This window comes from Salvelinus sp. IW2-2015, linkage group LG32 (genome assembly GCF_002910315.2).
Source record: "Salvelinus sp. IW2-2015 linkage group LG32, ASM291031v2, whole genome shotgun sequence".
Classification (NCBI taxonomy): domain Eukaryota; kingdom Metazoa; phylum Chordata; class Actinopteri; order Salmoniformes; family Salmonidae; genus Salvelinus; species Salvelinus sp. IW2-2015.
The window spans coordinates 6,383,863-6,405,831 of NC_036871.1; the positions used below are offsets into that span (position 1 = coordinate 6,383,863).

Here is a 21,969-nt window from a genome sequence, read left to right on the forward strand (position 1 = left end):
GTGTTCCAGCCATGATGCCGTGCTTCGGCAGCTAGATCGGCATAGCGCAGATGTTTTCGCTCATAAGCCTCATCTACTGAGTCCTCCCAGGGTACTGTGAGCTCAATGATGAAGACCTTCTTGAGCGAACGGGACCAGAGCACCATGTCAGGTCTTAGGGTGGTGGTTGCGATCTCCGGAGGAAACACAAGTTGCCGGCCAATGTCAGCTAGCATTTTCCAGTCGCAGGCCAAGCACAGCTGGTCTCGCTCTAATGGTGTAGAGCCGCTCTTCGGTGGTTTAGCCCCTTCGCGGACAAAGGTCGTCCGTAAGGGGTGTGATGCTGCTGGGGGTGGTAGGGAGTTGGTGGCAGCTCGCTTGTCCTCCAGGGCGGACGCAAGGTTTTTAAGGACTTGGTTGTGACGCCAAGTGTAGCGTCCTTGGGTGAGGCTTGTTTTACACCCTGTGAGAATGTGCCTGAGGTTGGCTGGCATGAAACAGAGGGCACAGTCCGGATCTTCCCCATACCATTGGTGAAGATTAACTGGTGTTGGAAGGACGTCATATGTRGCTCTGATGGAAAAGCTCAACCGCCTCGCTTCCATAGCCCACAGATCCTTCCAGCTGATCTTCCTCTTCTCCACACTGTCCCATCGAGTCCACTGTCCCTGTTTGGCAAGAGAGACTGCCTTGGCCCACCTTGCAGCCTCCACCTGATGGCGTACTTCCTGCACTACCATCTTTCGCCGCTCTGGTGCAGTGGCCTTACTCCAAGCAGCACGGCTAGTTAGCCCAAGGCCTCCTCTCCCTTGCTGAACATGACCCACAATGTCAGCATGTCTGAGGGCTGCTGTTGCCTCCTGAACTGCTTTTCCTGGCCTCCATTTCCGCCCAGTTGCCAAGGTCGGCGCGTTGTTGCTCACCACTGGGTCTCGAGATTCATTCAGTGTCATCTGGAGCCTGGTTTTTGCACACTTGAATTCCTCTGTTAGACTGGTGAGGGGCAGCTTGAGGACACCATCTCCATAGAGGCCTATGATGGTAAGGCATCGTGGAACTCCGAGCCACTTCTTTAAGTAGCCTGTGACTCCTCTTTCCATCTTCTCCACTGTTGAGATTGGAACCTCATACACTGCTAGGGGCCACAACACCCGGGGTAGGAGACCAAACTGCAGACACCAGGCCTTTAACTTTCCAGGTAGCTGGGTGTTGTCGATGGACTGTAGGCTACTACTGATGTCTTTGCGCAGCTGTTGCACCTGGTCTTTSTCCTTCAGGCTTGCATCATACCACCTTCCAAGGCTTTTTACCGGCTGCTCAGACACTGTTGGGATTTGGTCAGGTCAGAGAGTACTCCCTTCACAATCGAGATGCTGCGTGACTTGGATGGTTTAATCTTCATACGGGCCCAGCTGATGTTCTCCTCGAGTTTTCTGAACAGTCTCCTGGTGCATGGGACATTGGTGGTCAATGTTGTAATGTCGTCCATGTAGGCTCTGAGTGGAGGGAGGCGGAAACCAGAGTCGACTCGCTGTCCACCAGCAACCCACTTTGAGGATCTGATGATAACCTCCATTGCCATTATGAATGCCAACGGAGAAAGGGTACATCCCGCCATTATACCTACATTCAGGCACTGCCATGAGGTGGTGAACTCTGAGGTGGTGAAGCAGAACTTCAGATCCTGGAAGTACGACTTCACCAGGGTTGTGATGGTGTCCGGTATGTGGAAAAATCTGAAGGCAGACCACAGGAGTTCATGGGGCACAGAGCCAAATGCATTGGCGAGGTCGAGGAAGACTACATGGAGGTCCCTTTTCTCCACCTTGGCAATTTGGATCTGGTGCCAGATCATGATGGAATGTTCCAAGCAGCCAGAGAACCCTGATATTCCTGCCTTCTGTACAGATGTATCGACGTACGCATTCCTTTGCAGTGACTCGGCCATCCTCTGGGCAATGACCCTAAAGAAGATTTTACCCTCGACATTCAGTAAGGAGATTGGGCGGAATTGGCATCCTTCTCCTTAGGGATCAGGACCCCGCCTGCCTACGCCACACTTTGGGTATTATCTTCTTTTGCCAAGCTGTTCTCATAAGCCTCCAGAGGAACCTCAGGACGTCTGGTGCGTTCTTATACACTTTGTACAGGACTCCATTTGGCCCCGGGGCTGATGCTGTTCTTGCCCGTCGAACTGTGTTTTCCACCTCTTTCCATGTCGGAGGGCTGATCTCAATATGATGTTCCGGGGGTTCAATGGGTGGGATATCTGATGGGATGGCCAGATGTTCATGTCGCTTTGAGTCAAAGTTTGTTGTTATCAGGTGCTCCTCTAGGTCTTTCTTTGTTGTTATTAGAGCTCCACGTTTTTTCCTTCGTGAAGAGACTTTTAAGGAACTTGAAGGGATCTTTATAGAATCGAGTTCTAGTTTGTTCTTTCTTCCTTCTGCGTTTCCGTAGGTTCTCTGCTCTACGGAGGGATGCCAACCGGGTTTTAATGTCAGCCTGAAGTGCCTCTATGCCCTCCTTTTCCACTTCCGAGGCCTTCTTCCACTGTTTCTTAAGCTGTCTCCTTTCTTGAWRGAGGCGCTTGATTTCTTGTTGCCTCCTGGAAACTGGTGGGGTTGGAACCTTTCTCRCGCCTTTTGCCTCTTGCACTCCAAAGCTTTCTGCCCCGTACTCATAGATGATGTCCCCCATCCTCTCCAACTTCTTCTCCACTGTGCCTCGAAGTTTCTCGACGGTCAAGGTAAGGTCAGTATTCACTGCTTCCCACAACTTCTTGTCACTGGCGCCAGGCCACTTCACATACGGTCTGTGCCCTGGTAGTCTCCTCTCGACTGCAGGTCTGGGAGGCTGGGTGAGTTCCACTCCTGTTGTTGGTTCCACCTCAGTTGTTACTTCGGTGCTTGAGTTTACATCCTCCATGACAGTGGTACTGATGCACTGCAAACTATGGTTTGCGTCCAGTTGCTGTGCTTCATTCGACTGATTTGATCACTTTCTGCGAAAGTGATCAATGCGAGGCCTCTGTCTCTCTTTACCCAAACACCCCTTCTTCCTCTGGTGGATCCTCAACCCATGGTGTGATGTAACTTTCCTCCAACCACAGACACATACCTGCATCTGTTTGTGGCCCGCTGTTGCAGCGGAACTTGTGACAGTTGCTGTGGTGTTCTCTTGTGCTGTGCTCTCATTACTCGTAGTCGTTTCCGGTCCAGTCGRTACCATGTTGTCAGCCGATGAGTCATCTTCCGCCCCCGCTCTCGCAGACTCTAGGGGTATTCTCGTATGTTGACTTTCTGTAGCTAAAGTGGGTGTTTCCAACATACTGTGAAGCATGGGAAACTACAGAAATGGGAAGCTACCCCATGACTGGGAAGCTACCCCATGACTGATATTGGCGGGAACTGGAACACGCTGTCGTACGCGTCGATACAGATAATCTCAAACATGCTCAATGGATGACATGTCTGGTGAGCATGCAGGCCATGGAAGAACAGGGACATTTTCAGCTTACAGGAATTGTGTACAGATCCTTGCAACATGGGGCCGTGCATTATCATGCTGAAACATGAGGTGACGTCAGCGGATGAATGGCACGAAAATGGGCCTCAGGATCTCGCCACAGTATCTCTGTACATTCAAATTGCCATCGATAAAATGATATCGTGTTCGTTGTCCGTAGCTTATGCCTACCCATACAATAACCCCACCGCCACCCCGGGACACTCTGTTCACAATGTTGACATCAGCAAACCGCTCGCCCACACGATGCCATACACGTGTTCTGCTGTGTGAGGTTGGTTGGACATACTGCCAAATTCTCTAAAACAACATTAGTGGTGGCTTATGGTAGAGAAATGAATACTCAATTCTCTGTCAACAGCTCTGGTGGACATTCCTGCAGTCAGCATTCCAATGGCACGCTCCCTCAACTTGACACATCTGACATTGTGTTGTGTGACAAAACTGCACATTTTGGAGTGGCCTTTTATTGTCCCCAGCACAAGGTGCACCTCTGTAATGATCATACTGTTTAATCAGCTTCTTTATATGCCACACCTGCCAGGCGGATGGATTATCTTGGCAAAGGAGAAATGCTCACTAACAACGATGTAAAGAAATTTGTGCTAAAAATCAGAGCGACAACATGAGACCTTCTAAGACTAGACCATTCAGATCAAACCAACTTTGTTCTAAAACGCCTTAAGACGTCACGTCTCATCTTATGTGTTTGAACTGTGCTTTAGAAAGTAGCTTGATTTATCTTTCTTAATATAAGAATTGCATCTATTTCTCAATTGCCTGAAAAGCTGCCAATCAGCTACAGTCAGATTTTCTAGCTTTGGCGCAGGCCTGATTTCTCATKAWAATAAGATCTAAAAGTTCTATGGAGAGCCAATGATTTTTAAAATGTTAATTGCAAGTTAGTTCGTTTCGGCCAAAGATGGTGATAAATACTGACTTTGGTGCGGCCCAAAACGCATGCCGTAAATTCTGGGCTAAACTGTTCCTTCTCTCAGCCCGTGCATCCCGCCTCCATAGCTAGCCTCGTTGAGAGTGAAGTAACGGTTTACGCAACTGCACATGTAGATGCAGCAGGTCAACATCTATCTTATACTGCCACCTATTGGTCGAGCGAAATAGTGCTATTTCTGTTTGGGGAATTTGAAGCCTCGGAAACTATTTGGGATTGTACTGTATTTGGTAGTCTGTACAAGTAAAATATTACCACGACTATGCCTGCTCTAAGGCGTTCAAAGGGGGCGTGTTTGTCTTTCAGTGAGATAAAAATAGATTAGAAAAGTTTTAGAGTAGATTCAGGGTCAGGCGTTTATTGGGATGAGTCTTGTCCTGAAGGCAGATCTGAGCGATTTCCACTAGATGGGCCTGCTGCAAAAGCAAAATTGGCAATATATCGTAAAAATTAATGAAAACAAAAATGTGTTTTTTGGTCTTAATTCAAGGTTAGGGTTAGGCATAAGGTTAGCAGTGTGGTTAAGGTTAGGGTCAGGTTTAAAATCTGATTTTATGACTTTGTGGCTGTGCCAGCTAGACTATCCTGCAGAGTTGCCTCCAGTACATGTGTCATTCCAATAAATGCCAACCTGCAACCTTTTTATCATGGCTAGTGTCATGCCCCCAATAAGACCAAGTGAGACCACCATGGTCTACATTTTGTGTTAATTTTACGACTAGATCGTCTTCTCAGGCTAGACAAGAGGACGCCTCATCCCTAGCAAGAAATATATGTGCTTGTGTCTAACTATTAATAATAGTTCAAATATATATTTTTAAATCTAATATCTTAAAACACGTACACATTTAACAGGAGGGGTTTAAAATGTGTAATGATAAACAAGAGAAGTGCATTGCGTTCTGTTGGCTACTCTTTAATGTCAGCACGGATGAGAGAAATTATAAGTTGTCTTTTTAGTTTTCCAGAGTCCCTATCACTGTGGTGTTTGCTACTGGCTGGCCTTTGTTCGCTCATTGGCTCGTTCAGATTTACCTACAACAAAAGAGGAGGTGAGTGTCCTATACTGTATGTCATCTGTGCCCTGTGAATTTGTTTTATTTTTATTTAACCTTTATTTAACTAGGCAAGTCAATTAAAAACAAATTCTTATTTACAATGATGGCCTACAACGGCCATACCTGGGCCAATTGTGCACCGCGCTATGGGACTCCCAATCACAGCCAGTTGTGATACAGCTTGGAATCGAACCAGGGTGTCCGTAGCCACGCCTCAAGCACTGAGATGCAGTGCCTTAGACCGCTGTGCCACTCGGGAGCCCCCAGTGATTCAGTCATATGTATATACAGTACCATCAAAAGTTTGGACACACCTACTCATTCAAGGGTTCTTCTTTATTTTTACTATATTCTACATTGTAGAATAATAGTGAAGACATCAAAACTATGAAATGACACATGGAATCATGTAGTAACCAATTTTTTTTTTTACAAATCAAAATATATTTTATGTTTTAGATTCTTCAAAGTAGGCACCCTTTGCCTTGATGACAGCTTTGCACACTCTTGGCATTCTCTCAACCAACTTCATGAGGTTGTCACCTGGTATGCATTTCAATGAACAGGTGTGCCTTGTTAATTAACTAACCAGTTGTGTTGTGACAAGGTAGGGGTGGTATACAGAAGATAGCCCTATTTGGTAAAAGACCAAGTCCACATTATGGCAAGAACAGTTCAAATAAGCAAAAAGAAACAACAGTCCATCTGGAAAATTTCAAGAACTTTAAAAGTTTCTTCAAATGTAGTCGTATAAACCATCAACCGCCACAGGAAAGGAAGACCCAGAGTTACCTCTGCTGCAGAGGATAAGTTCATTGGAGTTACCAGCCTCAGAAATTTCAGCCCAAATAAATGCTTCACTGAGTTCAAGTAACAGACACATCTCAACATCAACTGTTCAGAGGAGATTGTATAGACCGGTGGAAATCTGTCCTTTGGTCTGATGAGTCCAAATTTGAGATTTTTGGTTCCAACCGCCATGTCTTTGTGAGTCGCAGAGTAGGTGAATGGATGATCTCTGCATGTGTGGTTCCCACCGTGAAGCATGGAGGAGGTGTGATGGTGTGGGGGTGCTTTGCTCGTGACACTGTCAGTGATTTATTTAGAATTCAAGGCACACTTAACCAGCATGGCTACCGCAGCATTCGGCAAGCGATACGCCATCCCATCTGGTTTGCGCTTAGAAGGAGAGTGATGGAGTGCTGCATCAGATGACCTGGCCCCCACAATCACCCTACCTCTACCCAATTGAGATGGTTTGGGATGAGTTGGACCACAGAGTGAAGGAAAAGCAGTCAACAAGTGCTCAGCATATGCTGGAACTCCTTCAAGACTGTTGGAAAAGCATTTCAGGTGAAGCTGGTTGAGAGAATGTGCAAAGCTGTCATCAAGGCAAAGGGTGGCTACTTTGAAGAATCTGTAATATAAAATATATTTTGATTTGTTTAACACTTTTTTGGTTACTACATGATTTCATAGTTTTGATGTCTTCACTATTATTCTACAATGTAGAAAATAGTAAAAATAAAGAAAYACCCTTGAATGAGTACAGTAGCAGTGTCCAAACTGTTGACTGGTACTGTATGCTGTAGCTATGAAAGTCATACTAAGTGTATGTTGTGAAGTAAGCTGTTAGTAGCCCATGTGCCTTACCCTAATAATTTGGTCCCTTTCCCCCTCAGAACTTAGTCTACTGTTCTGACTTTGTGGTGCACATGTAGCCTATAGCCTGTTTTAGAGTAATGTCATTGAATATTTGAAAATTGCAAGAGCTTTCTTTGTCTGCTGATATGCCCCCTTTATTTATCCTACGGTTCTGACTTGGTGTACAGGGAGAATACTGTAAGAACGACCCATGTTCTGAATTCTGTTGCTGTACATTTCAAAAGTGCTGAACAAATAGTTATATGGACTACATCCATCTTTGCTCGCTCATTAATGTCTTAATAGAAATTACGGATTGCCTCTTATCCGCTCATCATTCCCTTATGCCATAGTTTGTACATCTACATTTTTATAGGCTATTYCTTATATAGGTCTATCTCATCAGTATCTTATTCATCATTTTAGGCAATGTTGGAATGACTTGATTGTTTTGCTTACTTTGTGTATTATAATTAGCTCATGTGCTTTTCTTGACACGGAGGAGATACTATATAATGTTGTATTTAATTGAAATACTTTAGAATCTCATTCATTCGTATGGAGGACTGCCTCTCAATGGCCATTACATAGCAGCAATCCAGGGTTTATATTTTTTACAGTCTGGTATACGTCATTGGTCATGACCCACACTTTATGATAAGCTGCCTTACAGGGTAAGGAAACAATGCAAAATGTAATTTTGTAATTTGGGTGAACTATCCCTTAAGGGTTGTTTATTTAAGCCTTTAGCCAGCGAACTTACTCCGGTTGTCAAAAATAAAAATATCCGGTTGACCTTTAAAATGAGCAGCTTTCCTCTTGCGAACTTCACGAGCTAAATGGGTGGTTCGCACATTGAACAGGATTTTCAGTAACATTAGCTAAAGGAACACAGACAGAGAAACAAGGACAATTCGGAAAGGAACGTTGAAACATATTTGTTGGTCTGTCTAAGAGCGACATTGGCAATGTTTTCCTTGTCAACAACAGTCCAACCACAGGTAAGAAAGTAGCTAGCGTTAATGTGATAGAGTAACTAGCTAACGTTAGCCATTGACATTGAGTGTTGAATGTTTACCAGTTAGCTAGCCATAGTTGTGGAAAGCTAACCTTATCTCTGTCAAATCTGTCAGTCCTTCACATGAGATAGTTATTGAGCAGTTTGTAAGGGATATGTTGTCAATTTCACCAGGGTTTTAAAATATACTTTCACCGGCAAACGTTAGCTAGCCTATGCTAATGTGTCTGCCGATGCAGCAAAGCAGAAATGCTAGAAACTTAGCCAGCCAGGTACTGCCTCTTCCTGGGTAATAGCAACAATCTAGCTAGCACAGCTAGAAGTCAAAGTTGGCTATACAAGCCAAGAGTTGCATACTTCTGCTGACCAGAAGTAACTCTTGAAAATGTAGCAAGTTTATGCTATTATCGTAATACCAGGTGGATAGCTTGTTACATTGAGGTCAGTGGTCTGCAGAATAGTATCACGAGGGTCTTATTTTGGTGCTGCTATTAATCTCTCGGACAGATGAAACGGTGAGAATCTGTCAACGCTCACGATGTATAATTGTGTAATTATGAGCAGTAGTAGTTTGTGGTTTTCTTCCATTATTTGGACGAATCAGGATTTGGCAAAGGCGGTGCTTAAACGAGTGCGGTGGTTTCCAAGCCCTTGTGCAGACGATAAACGGTTTCCACTAGATTCTACAGCCTCAAAGTCCCAGCCAAGAAGTTGACATATGACGCCTCCTTGCGGCCATGTTGTAAGACCACCACATAATCAATTATTTCGACCACAAGCTGAGAGGCTACCCCATGCTGCGTGATAACGGTTCCTAAAACTAGTTGATTCATCACCACAGTCAATTTATGTGCTGTATTTGGTTGCTCTAACAAGGCAGAAAAGACAACGGGAAAATACAACGAGATAAGACTCAAGAACTGTCAGAAAAGCGAAGAAACCTTTTTGCCCGTCAAGACCTGAACCAACTGGTAAGTCCGATTTCGAGTTCCGCTGCTAACAAGGTGTTCACAACAAGACTAAGTCAGTTAGCTAGCTAGATAGCTTGTAGTCTGTCTCTTACATAGGCAGCGCGTGAGTTTAAAGTTTTTGGGAACCCCCTCCCCATAAAAATTCACCTTTGTTACAAAGGATTGATTGCATGCATTTATCATTGCATTTGCAGTCTAATGTAAGCCTACTATTCCTAATGTGATGAGTAGATTGGATAGTCATAATTTAGGCTATTAATGAGCGCGTAGGCCTATAGGCTATATCAGGAGTTTCTTTCCATTGCACGGGAAAAATGTGTCTTTTGAAAAACATTTCATGCAATTCCACTACACTTTGACGGGAAACATTAGCATAATCTTTTTTTAATACGACGGTAGCATAGGCTGTCAACGGATAAATAAAAACGACCTTGTCTTGAATGCAACCATGTAATCTAGGCCTTTGAAAAGGGGTCATGGCTAAAAGGGATCCAGCAAATTAACTTCAAAACATATATTTTTATGGCATTTTAGCTTACCCTTTTCCTAACCTTAACATAATTCTCCTAACCTGCAATGTTAATTCTCCTAACCTACTATGAAAAGTTAAATTTGACATTCATTTTACAAAAGCTGGATCCCTTCTAGCCATGACCATGAAAAAGGTGAGACACAAATTGTACAATATGACTACCATATACAGTCGTGGCCAAAAGTTGAGTGACACAAATATGAATTGCCACAAAGTTTGCTGCTTCAGTGTCTTTAGATATTTTTGTCAGATGTTACTATGGAATACTGAAGTATAATTACAAGCATTTCACAAGTGTCAAAGGCTTTTATTGACAATGACATGAAGTTGATGCAAAGAGTCAATATTTGCAGTTTTGACCCTTCTTTTTCATGCTGTCAATTAACTTCTGGGCCAAATCCTGACTGATGGCAGCCCATTCTTGCATAATCAATGCTTGGAGTTTGTCCGAATTTGTGGGGTTTTGTTTGTCCACCCGCCTCTTGAGGATTGACCACAAGTTCTCAATGGGATTAAGGTCTGGGGAGTTTCTTGGCCATGGACCCAAAATAGCGATGTTTTGTTCCCCGAGCCACTTAGTTATCCTTGCCTTATGGCAAGGTGCTCCATCATGCTGGAAAATGCATTGTTCGTCACCAAACTGTTCCTGGATGGTTGGGAGAAGTTGCTCTCGGAGGATGTGTTGGTACCATTCTTTATTCATGTCTGTGTTCTTAGGCAAAATTGTGAGTGAGCCCACTCCCTTGGCTGAGAAGCAACCCCACACATGAATGGGCTCAGGATGCTTTACTGTTGGCATGACACAGGACTGATGGTAGCGCTCACCTTGTCTTCTCCGGACAAGCTTTTTTCCAGATGCCCCAAACAATCAGAAAGGGGATTCATCAGAGAAAATTACTTTACCCCAGTCCTCAGCAGTCCAATCCCTGTACCTTTTGCAGAGTATCTGTCTGTCCCTGATGGTTTTCCTGGAGAGAAGTGTCTTCTTTGCTGCCCTTCTTGACACCAGGCCATCCTCCAAAAGTCTTCGCCTCACTGTGCGTGCAGATGCACTCACACCTGCCTGCTGCCATTCTTCAGCAAGCTCTGTACTGGTGGTGCCCTGATCCCGCAGCTGAATCAACTTTAGGAGACGGTCCTGGCGCTTACTGGACTTTCTTGGGCGCCCTGATGCCTTCTTCACAACAATTGAACCGCTCTCCTTTAAGTTCGTAATGATGACGGCACGTGTTTCCTTCCAGGTAACCATGGTTGACAGAGGAAGAACAATGATTCCAAGCACAACCTTCCTTTTGAAGCTTCCAGTCTGTTATTCAAAATCAATCAGCATGACAGAGTGATCTCCAGCCTTGTCCTCGTCAACACTCACACCTGTGTTAACGAGAGAATCACTGACATGTCAGCTGGTCCTTTTATGGCAGGGCTGGAATGCAGTAGAAATGTTTTTGGGGAATTCAGTTAATTTGCATGGCAAAGAAGGATAATTAATCATATGATCACTCTTCATAACATTCTGGAGTATATGCAAATTGCCATRATACAAACTGAGGTAGCAGACTTTGAAAATTAATATTTGTGTAATTCTCAAAACATTCTCAAAAAGAAGTTTTTTATTTATTTATTTTTATTTATTTGCTTTTTATTTGTTTTACTGTAGGTTCACCAGCTGATCTCTATCAAGACATCCAAGTTGACTGGATTCATCTATGAAGATGAGCAATGCTGCAGCATCAGTTTCTCCTTTACTAATTTGTCCTTTTCCAGATATGAAAGGAGACATCCCTCAGTTACAGTGCATTTGGAAAGTATTCAGACCCCATTACTTTTTCCACATTTTGTTACATTACAGCCTTATACTAAAATGGATTTTAAAAAAGAATCCTCATCAATACACCATAATGACAAAGCCAAAAACAGGTTTAGAAAGCTTTGCAAATTTTATTTAAAAAAAATTATATATATATATAATTATTCAGAGCCTTTGCTATGAGACTTGACATTGAGCTCAGGTGCATCCTGTTGCCATTGATCATCCTTGAGATGTTTCTACAACTTGAGTCGAGCTGTGGTAAATTCAATTGATTGGACATGATTTGGAAAGGCACACTCCTGTCTGTATAAGGTCTCCCAGTTGACAGTGCATGTCAGAGCAAAAACCAAGCCATGAGGTCGAAGGAATTATCTGTAGAGCTCCGAGACAGGATTGTGTCGAGGCACAGGTCTGGGGAAAGATACCAAAAATTGTCTGCAGCATTGAACAGTGGCCTCCATCATTCTTAAATGGAAGAAGTTTGGAACCACAGACTTTTCCTAGAGCTGGGCCCCCCCAGCCAAACTGGGCAATCGGGGAAGAAGGGCCTTGGTCAGGGAGATGACCCAAGAACCCGATGGTCACTGACAGAGCTCCAGAGTCCTCCGTGGAGATGGGAGAACCTTCTAGTAGGACAATCATCTTTGCAGCACTCCACCAATCAGGCCTTTATGGTAGTGGCCAGACGGAAGCCACTCCTCAGTAAAAGGCACATGACAGCCTGCTTGGTTTTGCCAAAAAAGCACCTAAAGGACTGACCATGAGAAACAAAATGCTCTTGTCTGATCAAACCAAGAATGAACTCTTTGGCCTGAATGCCAAGCATCACATCTGGAGTTAACATGGCACCATCTCTACGGTGAAGCATGGTGGTGACAGCATCATGCTGTGGGGCTGTTTTTCAGTGACGGACTGGGAGACTAGTCAGGATCGAGGGAAAGATGAATGGAGCAAAGTACAGAGAGATCCTTGATGAACACCTGCTCCATAGCGCTCAGGACATTGGGCTGGGGTATTGTTCACCTTCCAACAGGACAATGACCCTAAGCACACAGCCAGGACAACGACCCTAAGCACACAGCCAAGACAACGCAGTAGTGGCTTTGGGACAAGTCTCAATGTCCTTGAGTGGCCCAGCCAGAGCTCAGACTTGAACCCAATCTAACATCTCTGGAGAGACCTGAAAATAGCTGTGAAGCAAATGCTCCCCATCCAACCTGACAGCTTGAGGATCAGCAGAAAAGAATGGGAGAAATGCATTGTAGAAACAATGCCACAGATCTCTGTAAAGTTTTGAGGGAGTGTGCAATTGGCATGCTGACAGCAGGAATGTCCACCAGAGCTGTAACTAGAGAACTGTATGTTAATTTCTCTACCAGAAGCCACCTCCAATGTTGTTTTAGAGAATTTGGCAGTACATCCACCCGACCTCACAACTTCAGACCACGTGTAACAACGTCAGCCCAGGACCTCCAAATCCGGCTTCTTCACCTGTTGGATCGTCTTAGACCAGCCACCTGGACAGCTGATGTAACTGGGTTTGCGCAACCGAAGAATGTCTGCACAAACTGTCAAAAGCCGTCTCAGGGAAGCACAAATACATGCTCGTCATCCTCACCAGGGTCTTGACCTGACTGCAGTTTGGCGTTATAACTGACTTTAGTGGGCAAATGCTGACCTTCGATGGCCACTAGCACGCTAGAGGAGTGTGCTTTTCATGGATGAATCCGTGTTTCAACTGTACCGGGCAGATGGCAGACAGCGTGTATGGCGTCGTGTGGGCAGAGGTTTGCTGATGTCACCATGATGCCCCATGGTGGGGTTATGGCATAAACTACAGACAATGAACACACTTGCATTTTATCAATGGGAATTTGAAGGCACAGAGATACCGTTACGAGATCCTGAGGCCCATTGTCGTGCCATTCATCTGCTGCCATCACCTCATGTTTCAGCATAATGCATGGCCCCATGTCGCAAGGAATTTTACACAATTCCTGGAAGCTGAAAATGTCCCAGTTCTTCCATGACCTGCATACTCACCAGACATGTCACCCATTAAGCAAGTGTGGGGTGCTCTGGATCGACATGTACGACAGCGTGTTCCAGTTCACGCCAATATCCAGCAACTTCGCACAGCAATTGAAGAGTGGGACAACATTCCACAATCAACAGCCTGATCAACTCTATGCGAGGCAAATGGTCACACCAGATACTGACTGGTTTTCTTATCCACACCCATACATTTATTTTCTGTGACCAACAGCTACATATCTGTATTCCCAGTCATGTGATATCCATAGATTAGGGCCTAATGAATTTATTTCAATTGACTGATTTCCTTATGAACTTTAACTTAGTAAAATCTTTGAAATTGCTGCATTCATTTTTGTAAAGTGTAAATGCAATTGTGTTTTAAAAACAGTTTTGGCCACGATAAAAAAAAAAAAAAAGAGGCTATTTTTATTAACTGGTAATTGAAGGGCACATCCTATTCTCTATTCAAATGCATAGGCAACGGAAGGCAGGCTTCATCAGCACGACGCACCACTTTGCAATGAGCTGGAGGCAGTGTGCATTTTGAAAACATATAGCTACTTAATTGTTTGAAACCTGAACGTTTTACTACATATGAGGCATGTTTTACCTTGCTTCAAAGTAGCCTAGGCAAAATCCGACCATATCCGGGAAGGCAATTATTTTATAAAGATTCCCATATGCCATTGAAACCACTAGGCTATTTCTCTCATGTTCTATTGGTTTTCAACGTGCATTGTCCTGTAGCCAAATGCACACTTGCATGTACCATACTGCCTTGTGTGCGTTGCTGCGCTAATAATGTTAAATAGTTGATCAACATTTTAAGCTTAAACGTTCTGAGCTGTTACGTCAGATTCTTTGCTTAAATTATGTACCTTGGCCTACTGGTTGTATGAATTTGGGATCTATCCTCTCACAGCTGTCCCAGAGTCTGTCTGGGCTATTTCTTTCTCGACAAGCTGACTGATTGACATAGGCGCCGCGTCCATAAGGCTAGGGGAAGCTTTCCCTAAGTAAATTGCCAAACTGATATAGCCTAATTTAGCCTACAGTACTCCTGTCTATACATAAATAAATAGAATAGGCTACTAAAGCATGATTTGGGCACAGGGGATCATTAGCTTTCCCTAGCCTTAAACAAAAGTAAGTTGTGGATTGTTTTAAATCACATTGCCTACAGTCCTGAAGGAAATGCAGCGCTCGCAGCAAATACCAAATAGATCATTGTTGAGTTGCGACTCTCCGTGAAAAGTAGAGGCCCAGCCAGCCAGGCATATCGCAATATTTAAAAAATAAAAACAATTGTGGGAAAGCCATTTGCTTTACAAACAATGTTATTGCTGTAAAGTGAAGACCATTTGAAAATATGAATCTGTTTTTTAGCTATCAAAATTCTCAACTTAATTGCGCGAACAGTAGGCCTATCTTATTGGCACCAGCGAAGAGCATCAGCCATAGCCCCGGTGAGTGCGCACTGCGCATGTTCACTCTATCATTGTTAGGTCAGTGCCACTTAAGTTTGTTTTTGGACAATATTTTCCTCCTCCATTTCTCGTAGGCCTATTATATGATCTGTTTGTCAGTGTCAGTAGATTAGGCTACCCTGTAAATTGTCATATTAAAAAAAGATTCTGCTAATGTCTACCAGTCATATACAGTTTAGTAGAATTGCTTGAAATGTGTTTTTCCTGTGCAAAGAAAGAAGAAACGTATGTTATAGCCCAGGGCTATACGCGCTCAGTCATTCATTGATAGGTATTTTTTTGCAAACAGTGAATGAGTTATATTATTAGCCTGGCTAAATGCAGTGGTTAATTTGAGGCAGATCCAGCCGGAACAGGACTGTTTCGTTCCGGAAACTATTTGGCCAGATCTGGTACCTCTACATGAGAGAAGAAAAGTAATTGTTTTAAATGTAAACATTTTAATAAAAGCAATCAGAGCTCATTCGAGTTGCCTTCTCATACATTTTCCTGCCCTCTGAAAAAAACGTAATGTGAACCTAGATTTTCAGCACGCGCCTGATATTCTAACAATTCGTTTTGGACCGGCCCGGGTTTATGGTTTACGCAACATATAGCTTGTTTGAGACCAACGCATGGCCGTTGCTGTGGTGAGAGAGCGAGAGAAGCGCGCAGAACTAGTATGACATTTATGTTCTATGATCTCTCTGCTAGAGTTGACCCTGCAACTCATCTCTCCAGCGTTGTACATCATTTATTTCCTTGTATAATCATAGCCGCTGGAGGAGCTGCAGCACCCCTGATTTAATTTAAATACATTTTCCAAAGTTATAGAATTACTACTCTGTTCTGAATTATTTCATTTATTTCTGAATACTCCACTAGGAGTATGCCTATAATTTAGCCACAGAGGACCAATGGCTTCTTTAAAAAAAATAGCCAGTAGGCCTCCCGAGTGGTGCAGTGCTTGAGGCTTCACTACAGACCCATGTTCAATCCCAGGCTGTGTCACACCTGGCCGTGACCGGGAGACCCATGAAACAAAGTGCACAATTGGCCCAGCACTGCCGGGATTTCCTTGTTCCTGGTGCGGCTGAATTTTGGGTTAAGCGAGCAGTGTCAAGAAGCAGTGCAGCTGGTAGGGTCATATTTCGGAGGACGCATGGCTCTCGACCTTCCCCTCTCCCGAGTCTGTAGGGGAGTTGCAGCGATGGGATAAGATTGTAACTACAAATTGGGGAGAAAAGGGGGTAATGTACAAAAAAATAGCCTCACTGTGGATTGTGTTTATGTATCCCAATTCACAAGGCATATAGCTCGGCAAATCTGTCAGTGAGCAGCATGCAGCCGGAACAAGCTTTTCGCAATATTTCAAATACAATTGCGGGAAAACACAGGTTGGAAAGCAAATGGCTCCTTAAAAGAAAACTCAAATCTGACTGTAGGCTACCGAAATATTTGATCAACATCCAAATAAGCCTATTGGGTGAAAAATAAATAATTAATACAAGTAAAACAAGCTGCGCATCATTGGGTGAGTGAAAGCTTTTCTAGCACAATTTCTTCCTCATATTGTGTGTCTCCACACACCTAGGCTGGTGATGGTAGTTTGTATTGATTTCAGATCAGTTTCAGTGTCATTTGTGAGGTATTAGTCTCCAGTCATAAAATGACTATGAACACATTTCATGTAATTCTAAAAGGCCAAATTCTTCCCGGACCCAATAATAAAATAAACAAATAATCCCCCATGTGTGCAACTTCTCTAAGTGCCTCTAGGCCTACTTTTTGTTTCAGCATCTCCTGATTTTACAATTTTAAGCATTGCCTAAATTATGACGGTCCAATCTACTCATCACATTACAAATAGTAAGCTATTTTGCATAAGTCTGCAAATGCAATGATGCATTAAATGCTTCATTATAAAAGTGCATTTTTATGGTGAAAATTTGCTTCCCCAAACTTAACACATGCACCGCCACCTATGCATAGGCTAGTGATTTTGCTGTTCGTTACTCGTCTTGTTGGCTTAGGAAAAGTAAATTTGGACAGTTAGGTTGTGTCTACACTTGATACTTACATGATACTTACATGCGACTTCTGCTATCAGAATCGAAGATTGCATTGAAAAGACTGGTCTAGACGCACAAAAGTCGCTTTATGGTCTGATTGTGTTCAGATCTGGCTGACCACTTCAGGAGGTGGTCAGGGATGCAATGTGTGCCGATCTCTCCTCACTGGAAGCAATCAGGCTACCAAAAGTGCACACAAGTGTGCAAAACTCCTTTTCATTATAACATTGGAGGAAATGCATTCCTAGCATGTGAGGAATGTTTGCTGGACCAGCTAGCTAATATTAGGTTTCTTTGGGGGGGGGCTAGTTATGCTAAACTTTTGCAAGCCCTTTTGACATTACTGTATCTAGCTAGCATAAAAGCAGTAAGCTACTGTCATCAGTTATGTTTATAATATGTTATCTATTCCACTGTAGAATGCATACTGGCATTTGAATATAGCACAGGAAAAGCCAATCCGGACAGTGTTTACACGGTAGACACATTTAAATGTAGGTGTAGACGCATGACGCCTTCGGAATTCCATGATTAGAATATTAAAGCTGCATGAACTGTCAAGTCTAGACAAGGCCTCATTCTAACATCTTCACAGTGCACAGTAAGGACACGCATTAAAGCATCCTAGACTTGCATGTTCGGTTAAGATTAATTACCATAAACTAAATGTGATTTGTCATTATGAGCACCGTGGGTGGACGTTATGTTCTTATTTTTCAGAGTAAATAACTCGCGGACACTAGTTTAATTCTTCCCAAAGGGTCGTTACAGCTGTAATTTAGGCAACGATTTCACACAAGCACTGATATTTAACCCTTTCTCCTACGCTGAGTCTCTTCCTCCACATCTGAACAGCCAAAGCATCCCTGTTGCTAGACAGAACCTTAGTGATATCGGTTCTTCCTCACTTCATCTGACCTGACCTCTACCCCAAAGTGCTCACTCCTCCCCAACTCAAGGCTTTCATGGTTATTGATACCAGACGGTGTCTCTTCTCCTCCCAGAGGATCCCTGATGACTAACTATAACATATCCTGAGAATGTAAATGTTATACATTACCCTCTCTCCTTATCAATGCCTGCCACATGTAATCGCTTCCCTGCACTCAACACATTCCAAGCTTAGTTGCACCCACTATATACCTTCCTATAACCCTTAACTTCTGTTGTAGACCCTCAACCTTATCACTCCATCCGTGACATGAATAAGTAACATTTCATATTCTCAGAACCCAACAATGTCCTAATCAGGTTACACACCCAATGCATATGGGTCCGGTAAATTTAAAATGCAGCTGGTCAAATGTCCAGCACATTTTTATAACGGAAACCCTGGCAGCCAGCAATACACTCTTATCCCCTGTGGACCCGTTCGTACATAAAGGCTCCAAAGGCATCAATTTCCTCAGCTTGATTTAATGGTGAGAAGGCGGGGCGAAAAACGCATACTTTCTTTATGAAACCCATTTTTTTGTTCACCATCACGCTAGTGGCTAATCCTAATGTTGCACTCCACATTGACGGGTAAACAGACGGCTGCAACCCYATTGGCTGAAAGTGATTGTGCAACATCTGGGACTAGCATTCCTAGGTATTAGCCACTCTCTAGCATGGTGGTTTCATAAAGAATGTATGTATACCCCCCCCCCCCCGTTTTAATTTTCACTTTCTCGACATTAAATCGGGTTAAGAAGGAAATCGTCACCTGTGCAGTCTGAATGGAGAATGTTTTATATACGAACTGGTACACAGGGACTGCCGGTCTTTGGCCTATTGTATTGGGTTGCACAAAAAGCCTGTGGGAAGCCAGAAGTGAAATAAAATTTGATTGAAACTTACTGTGCCGGTGGGTCATTTTTAAAATGGTGAATTTGAGATCGTATCTTAAGGAACATGTGTTTCCAAACCAGGGTCTTTTTTTAGACCCACTTCCTCTGCTTACACAAAAGTCCAGCACGTCACGCACCATATGTGGACAGAATGAATAACTTGTGGGGGACTTTTATTTTGACAAGGTTAGCAGAGTAAGTGGGTCTACAACAGACCTGTTTGGGAAGTCTTTTAATGACCATCTAAAAGGTATTGTTAACAGGGCTAATTTGAGACTAACCGGGTAGACTCAGCAATATGACAGATGCAGAAAGTGGGTTAATTTCCACAACGAAGAGCGTTAAAGCGGGAGGCTAAACTTTTCCACTGTTTTGGTCCTGTGGCTACCACGCTGTGAACAGCATGAAATCACAGGTACGTCTCCTGCGGGTGTGCCCTTGAGCAATGCATTTACCCCTACATAGGGCTGCGCATAATTGTCCCAGGTTTGGCCGCGGTAGGTCGTCATTGTAAATAAGAATTTGTTCTTAACTGACTTGCCTAGTTAAAAGGTCAAATTAAACAGCTCCAGGGATGCTGACTTGGCTCACAATTTAACATGTAATTCAATACACTCGAAAGGCAGAGATACTAAATAAGAAATTAAGCTTTATTGACGTTTAAAAACCACCTGTAATGAAGTTTGACATTTTATTGCAGTAAACTTACAATTTACACATTCTGAAAACTCATTCATGTTACCTTCAGTGGTTTCACAGACCTTGTTCTGGATTAATCAGAAATTCCCCTCAACCTAGACAATCACGGCCCTACCAGAACTGCTGAKATGGGTCATTTAGGATTTGAAAGATGGTCCCAAGCTACAAAGCTGTATGAGGAAAAGACCAAATTAAAAACAAATGCATTGTTCTACTAAAATTAGGCCTACTTGATTAAAACTCGTGACAAGAATTAGCCTGATTCAGAACATGGCAGATCGCACTACCCAAATGTCTCTTTTGGTACAGCATTATTGCAATATGAAGGGAACTCTCTCGCTCCAACCAAGGTGCATGAATTGAGGAGCGAACTAAAGTAAATGAATACAGCTAGAAGCAAAAAAATATAGTAAAAAGGATGAATAAACAAATGTAAAATGCACAATATGGGAAAGATACAATATCTCAATAGATATCCTCTAGGCTATACAGTGGCAAGAAAGTATGTGAACCATTTGGAAMTACCTGGATTTCTGCATAAATTGGTCATAAAATTTGATCTATTCTTAATTTCTTCAAGACGAACACTGTGTGCTTAAACTAACACATAAAATATTGTATTTAATATAGACAAAAATACATCATTTAAATATTCAGTGTAGGTTGGAAAAAGTATGTGAACCCCCTAGGCTAAAGACTTCAAAAGCTAATTGGAGTCAGGCATCAGCTAAACTGGAGGCCAATCAATGAGACGAGATTGGAGATGGTTAGTGCTGCCCTGCCCTAATAAAAAAAAAAAATCACAATTGGAGTTTTGCTATTCACAAGAAGAATTGACTGATGTGAACCATGGCTTGAACAAGAGCTCTCAAAAGATTGAAGATGAAGAATTGTTGACTTGCATAAAGCTGTAATGGGTTACAAAAGTATCTCTAAAAGCCTTGATGTTCATCAGTCCAAGGTAAGACAAATTGTCTATAAATGAAGTTCAGCACTGTTACTACTCTCCCTAGGAGTGGCAGTCCTGCAAAGATGACTGCAAGAGCACAGTGCAGAATACTCAGAGGTTAAGAATCCTAGTGTCAGCTAAATACTTACAGAAATCGCTGGAACATGCTAACAACTCTGCCGAGTCTACAATCCGTGAAACACTAAACTAAAATGGTGTTCATGGGTGGATACCGTGGAAGAAGCCACTGCTGTCCAAAAAAACATTGCAACATGTCTGAAGTTAGCAAAAGAGCACTTGGATGTTCCATAGCGCTACTGGCAAAATATTCAGTGAACAGATTAAACTAAAGTTGAGTTGTTTGGAAGGAACATAACACTGTGGAGAAAACAAGGCACAGCACACCAACATCAAACCTCATCCCAACTGTAAAGTATGGTGGAGGGAGCATCATGGTTTGGAGCTGCTTTGCTGCCTCAGGGCCTGGACAGCTTGCTATCATTGACGGGAAAATGTATTCCCAAGTTTAAGACATTTTGACGGAGAATGTAAGGCTGTCTGTCCGCCAATTGAAGCTCAACAGAAGTTTGGCAATGCAACAGGACAACGACCCAAAACAAGTAAATCAACAGAATTGTTTAAACAGAAAATACACCCTGACCTCAACCCGATTGAGATGCTGTGCCATGACCTCGAGTGGTTCACACCCAAGAATATTGCTGAACTGAAACAGTTTTGTAAAGAAGAATGGTCCAAAATTGCTCCTGACCGTTGTGCAGGTCTGATCCGCAACTACAGAAATGTTTGGTCGAGGTTATTGCTGCCAAAGGAGTCAACCAGTTATTAAATCCAAGGGTTCATATACTTTTCCCACCCTGCACTATGAATGTTTACATGGTGTGAAAATAAAGACATGAAAAATTATTGTTTTTTATTAGTTTTAAGCAGTCTATTGTTATGACTTGGATGAAGATCAGATCACATTATGACCAATTTATGCAGAAATCCAGGTAATTCCAAAGGGTTCACATACTTTCTTGCCACTGTATAATGCAGTCGGTCAGTGGCAGAGTTTAAATTGACAGGTGGATACATAAAGGAATGCATTTATACTGGAATGTCAATGGTCAAGACTTCATGATATAGCCCAATACATGTAGCCTACATAAACGTGTATAACATTAGTCCAGGGTCTGTGAAACCAAGCCATCCACAACTATAACATTTTTGTAAACAACCAGATTTTTCATGACAATGAACACATTACAATGTCACCAAAGAATTATTGAAAACATTGACAAATCTAAAAATCTCTCACAAGCTGTCCTGTTTGAAATGTTACTCCACTGGTTATGTCAAAGTAGGCCTAGTGATCAGGACTGACAGTCAACAAAAAAACAACATAAGTCTAAATCATAAAAAGAT

At 42.9% G+C, this 21,969-nt stretch overlaps 1 protein-coding gene and 1 long non-coding RNA gene across 4 annotated transcripts in view; both read left to right on the forward strand.

Moving 5' to 3' along the window:
• Positions 1-7,861: 7,861 nt before the first annotated feature.
• LOC111956851 (ATP-dependent zinc metalloprotease YME1L1) overlaps positions 7,862-21,969 on the forward strand; it is a 58,407-nt gene continuing 44,299 nt past the window's right edge. For 2 of the 3 annotated variants that reach the window (XM_023977514.2, XM_023977515.2), the window contains exon 1: positions 7,862-8,162. In XM_023977514.2, coding sequence (XP_023833282.1) covers positions 8,130-8,162 — 33 coding nt within the window. In that variant the 5' untranslated portion in view covers positions 7,862-8,129. The remainder of the gene's footprint in view (positions 8,163-21,969) is intronic. The other variant, XM_023977513.2, reaches the window with a different exon arrangement.
• On the forward strand, positions 8,577-13,875 carry LOC139023496 (uncharacterized). Its single transcript, XR_011474633.1, has 2 exons — positions 8,577-9,150; positions 11,340-13,875. It is a non-coding gene; the product is annotated as an uncharacterized lncRNA (long non-coding RNA).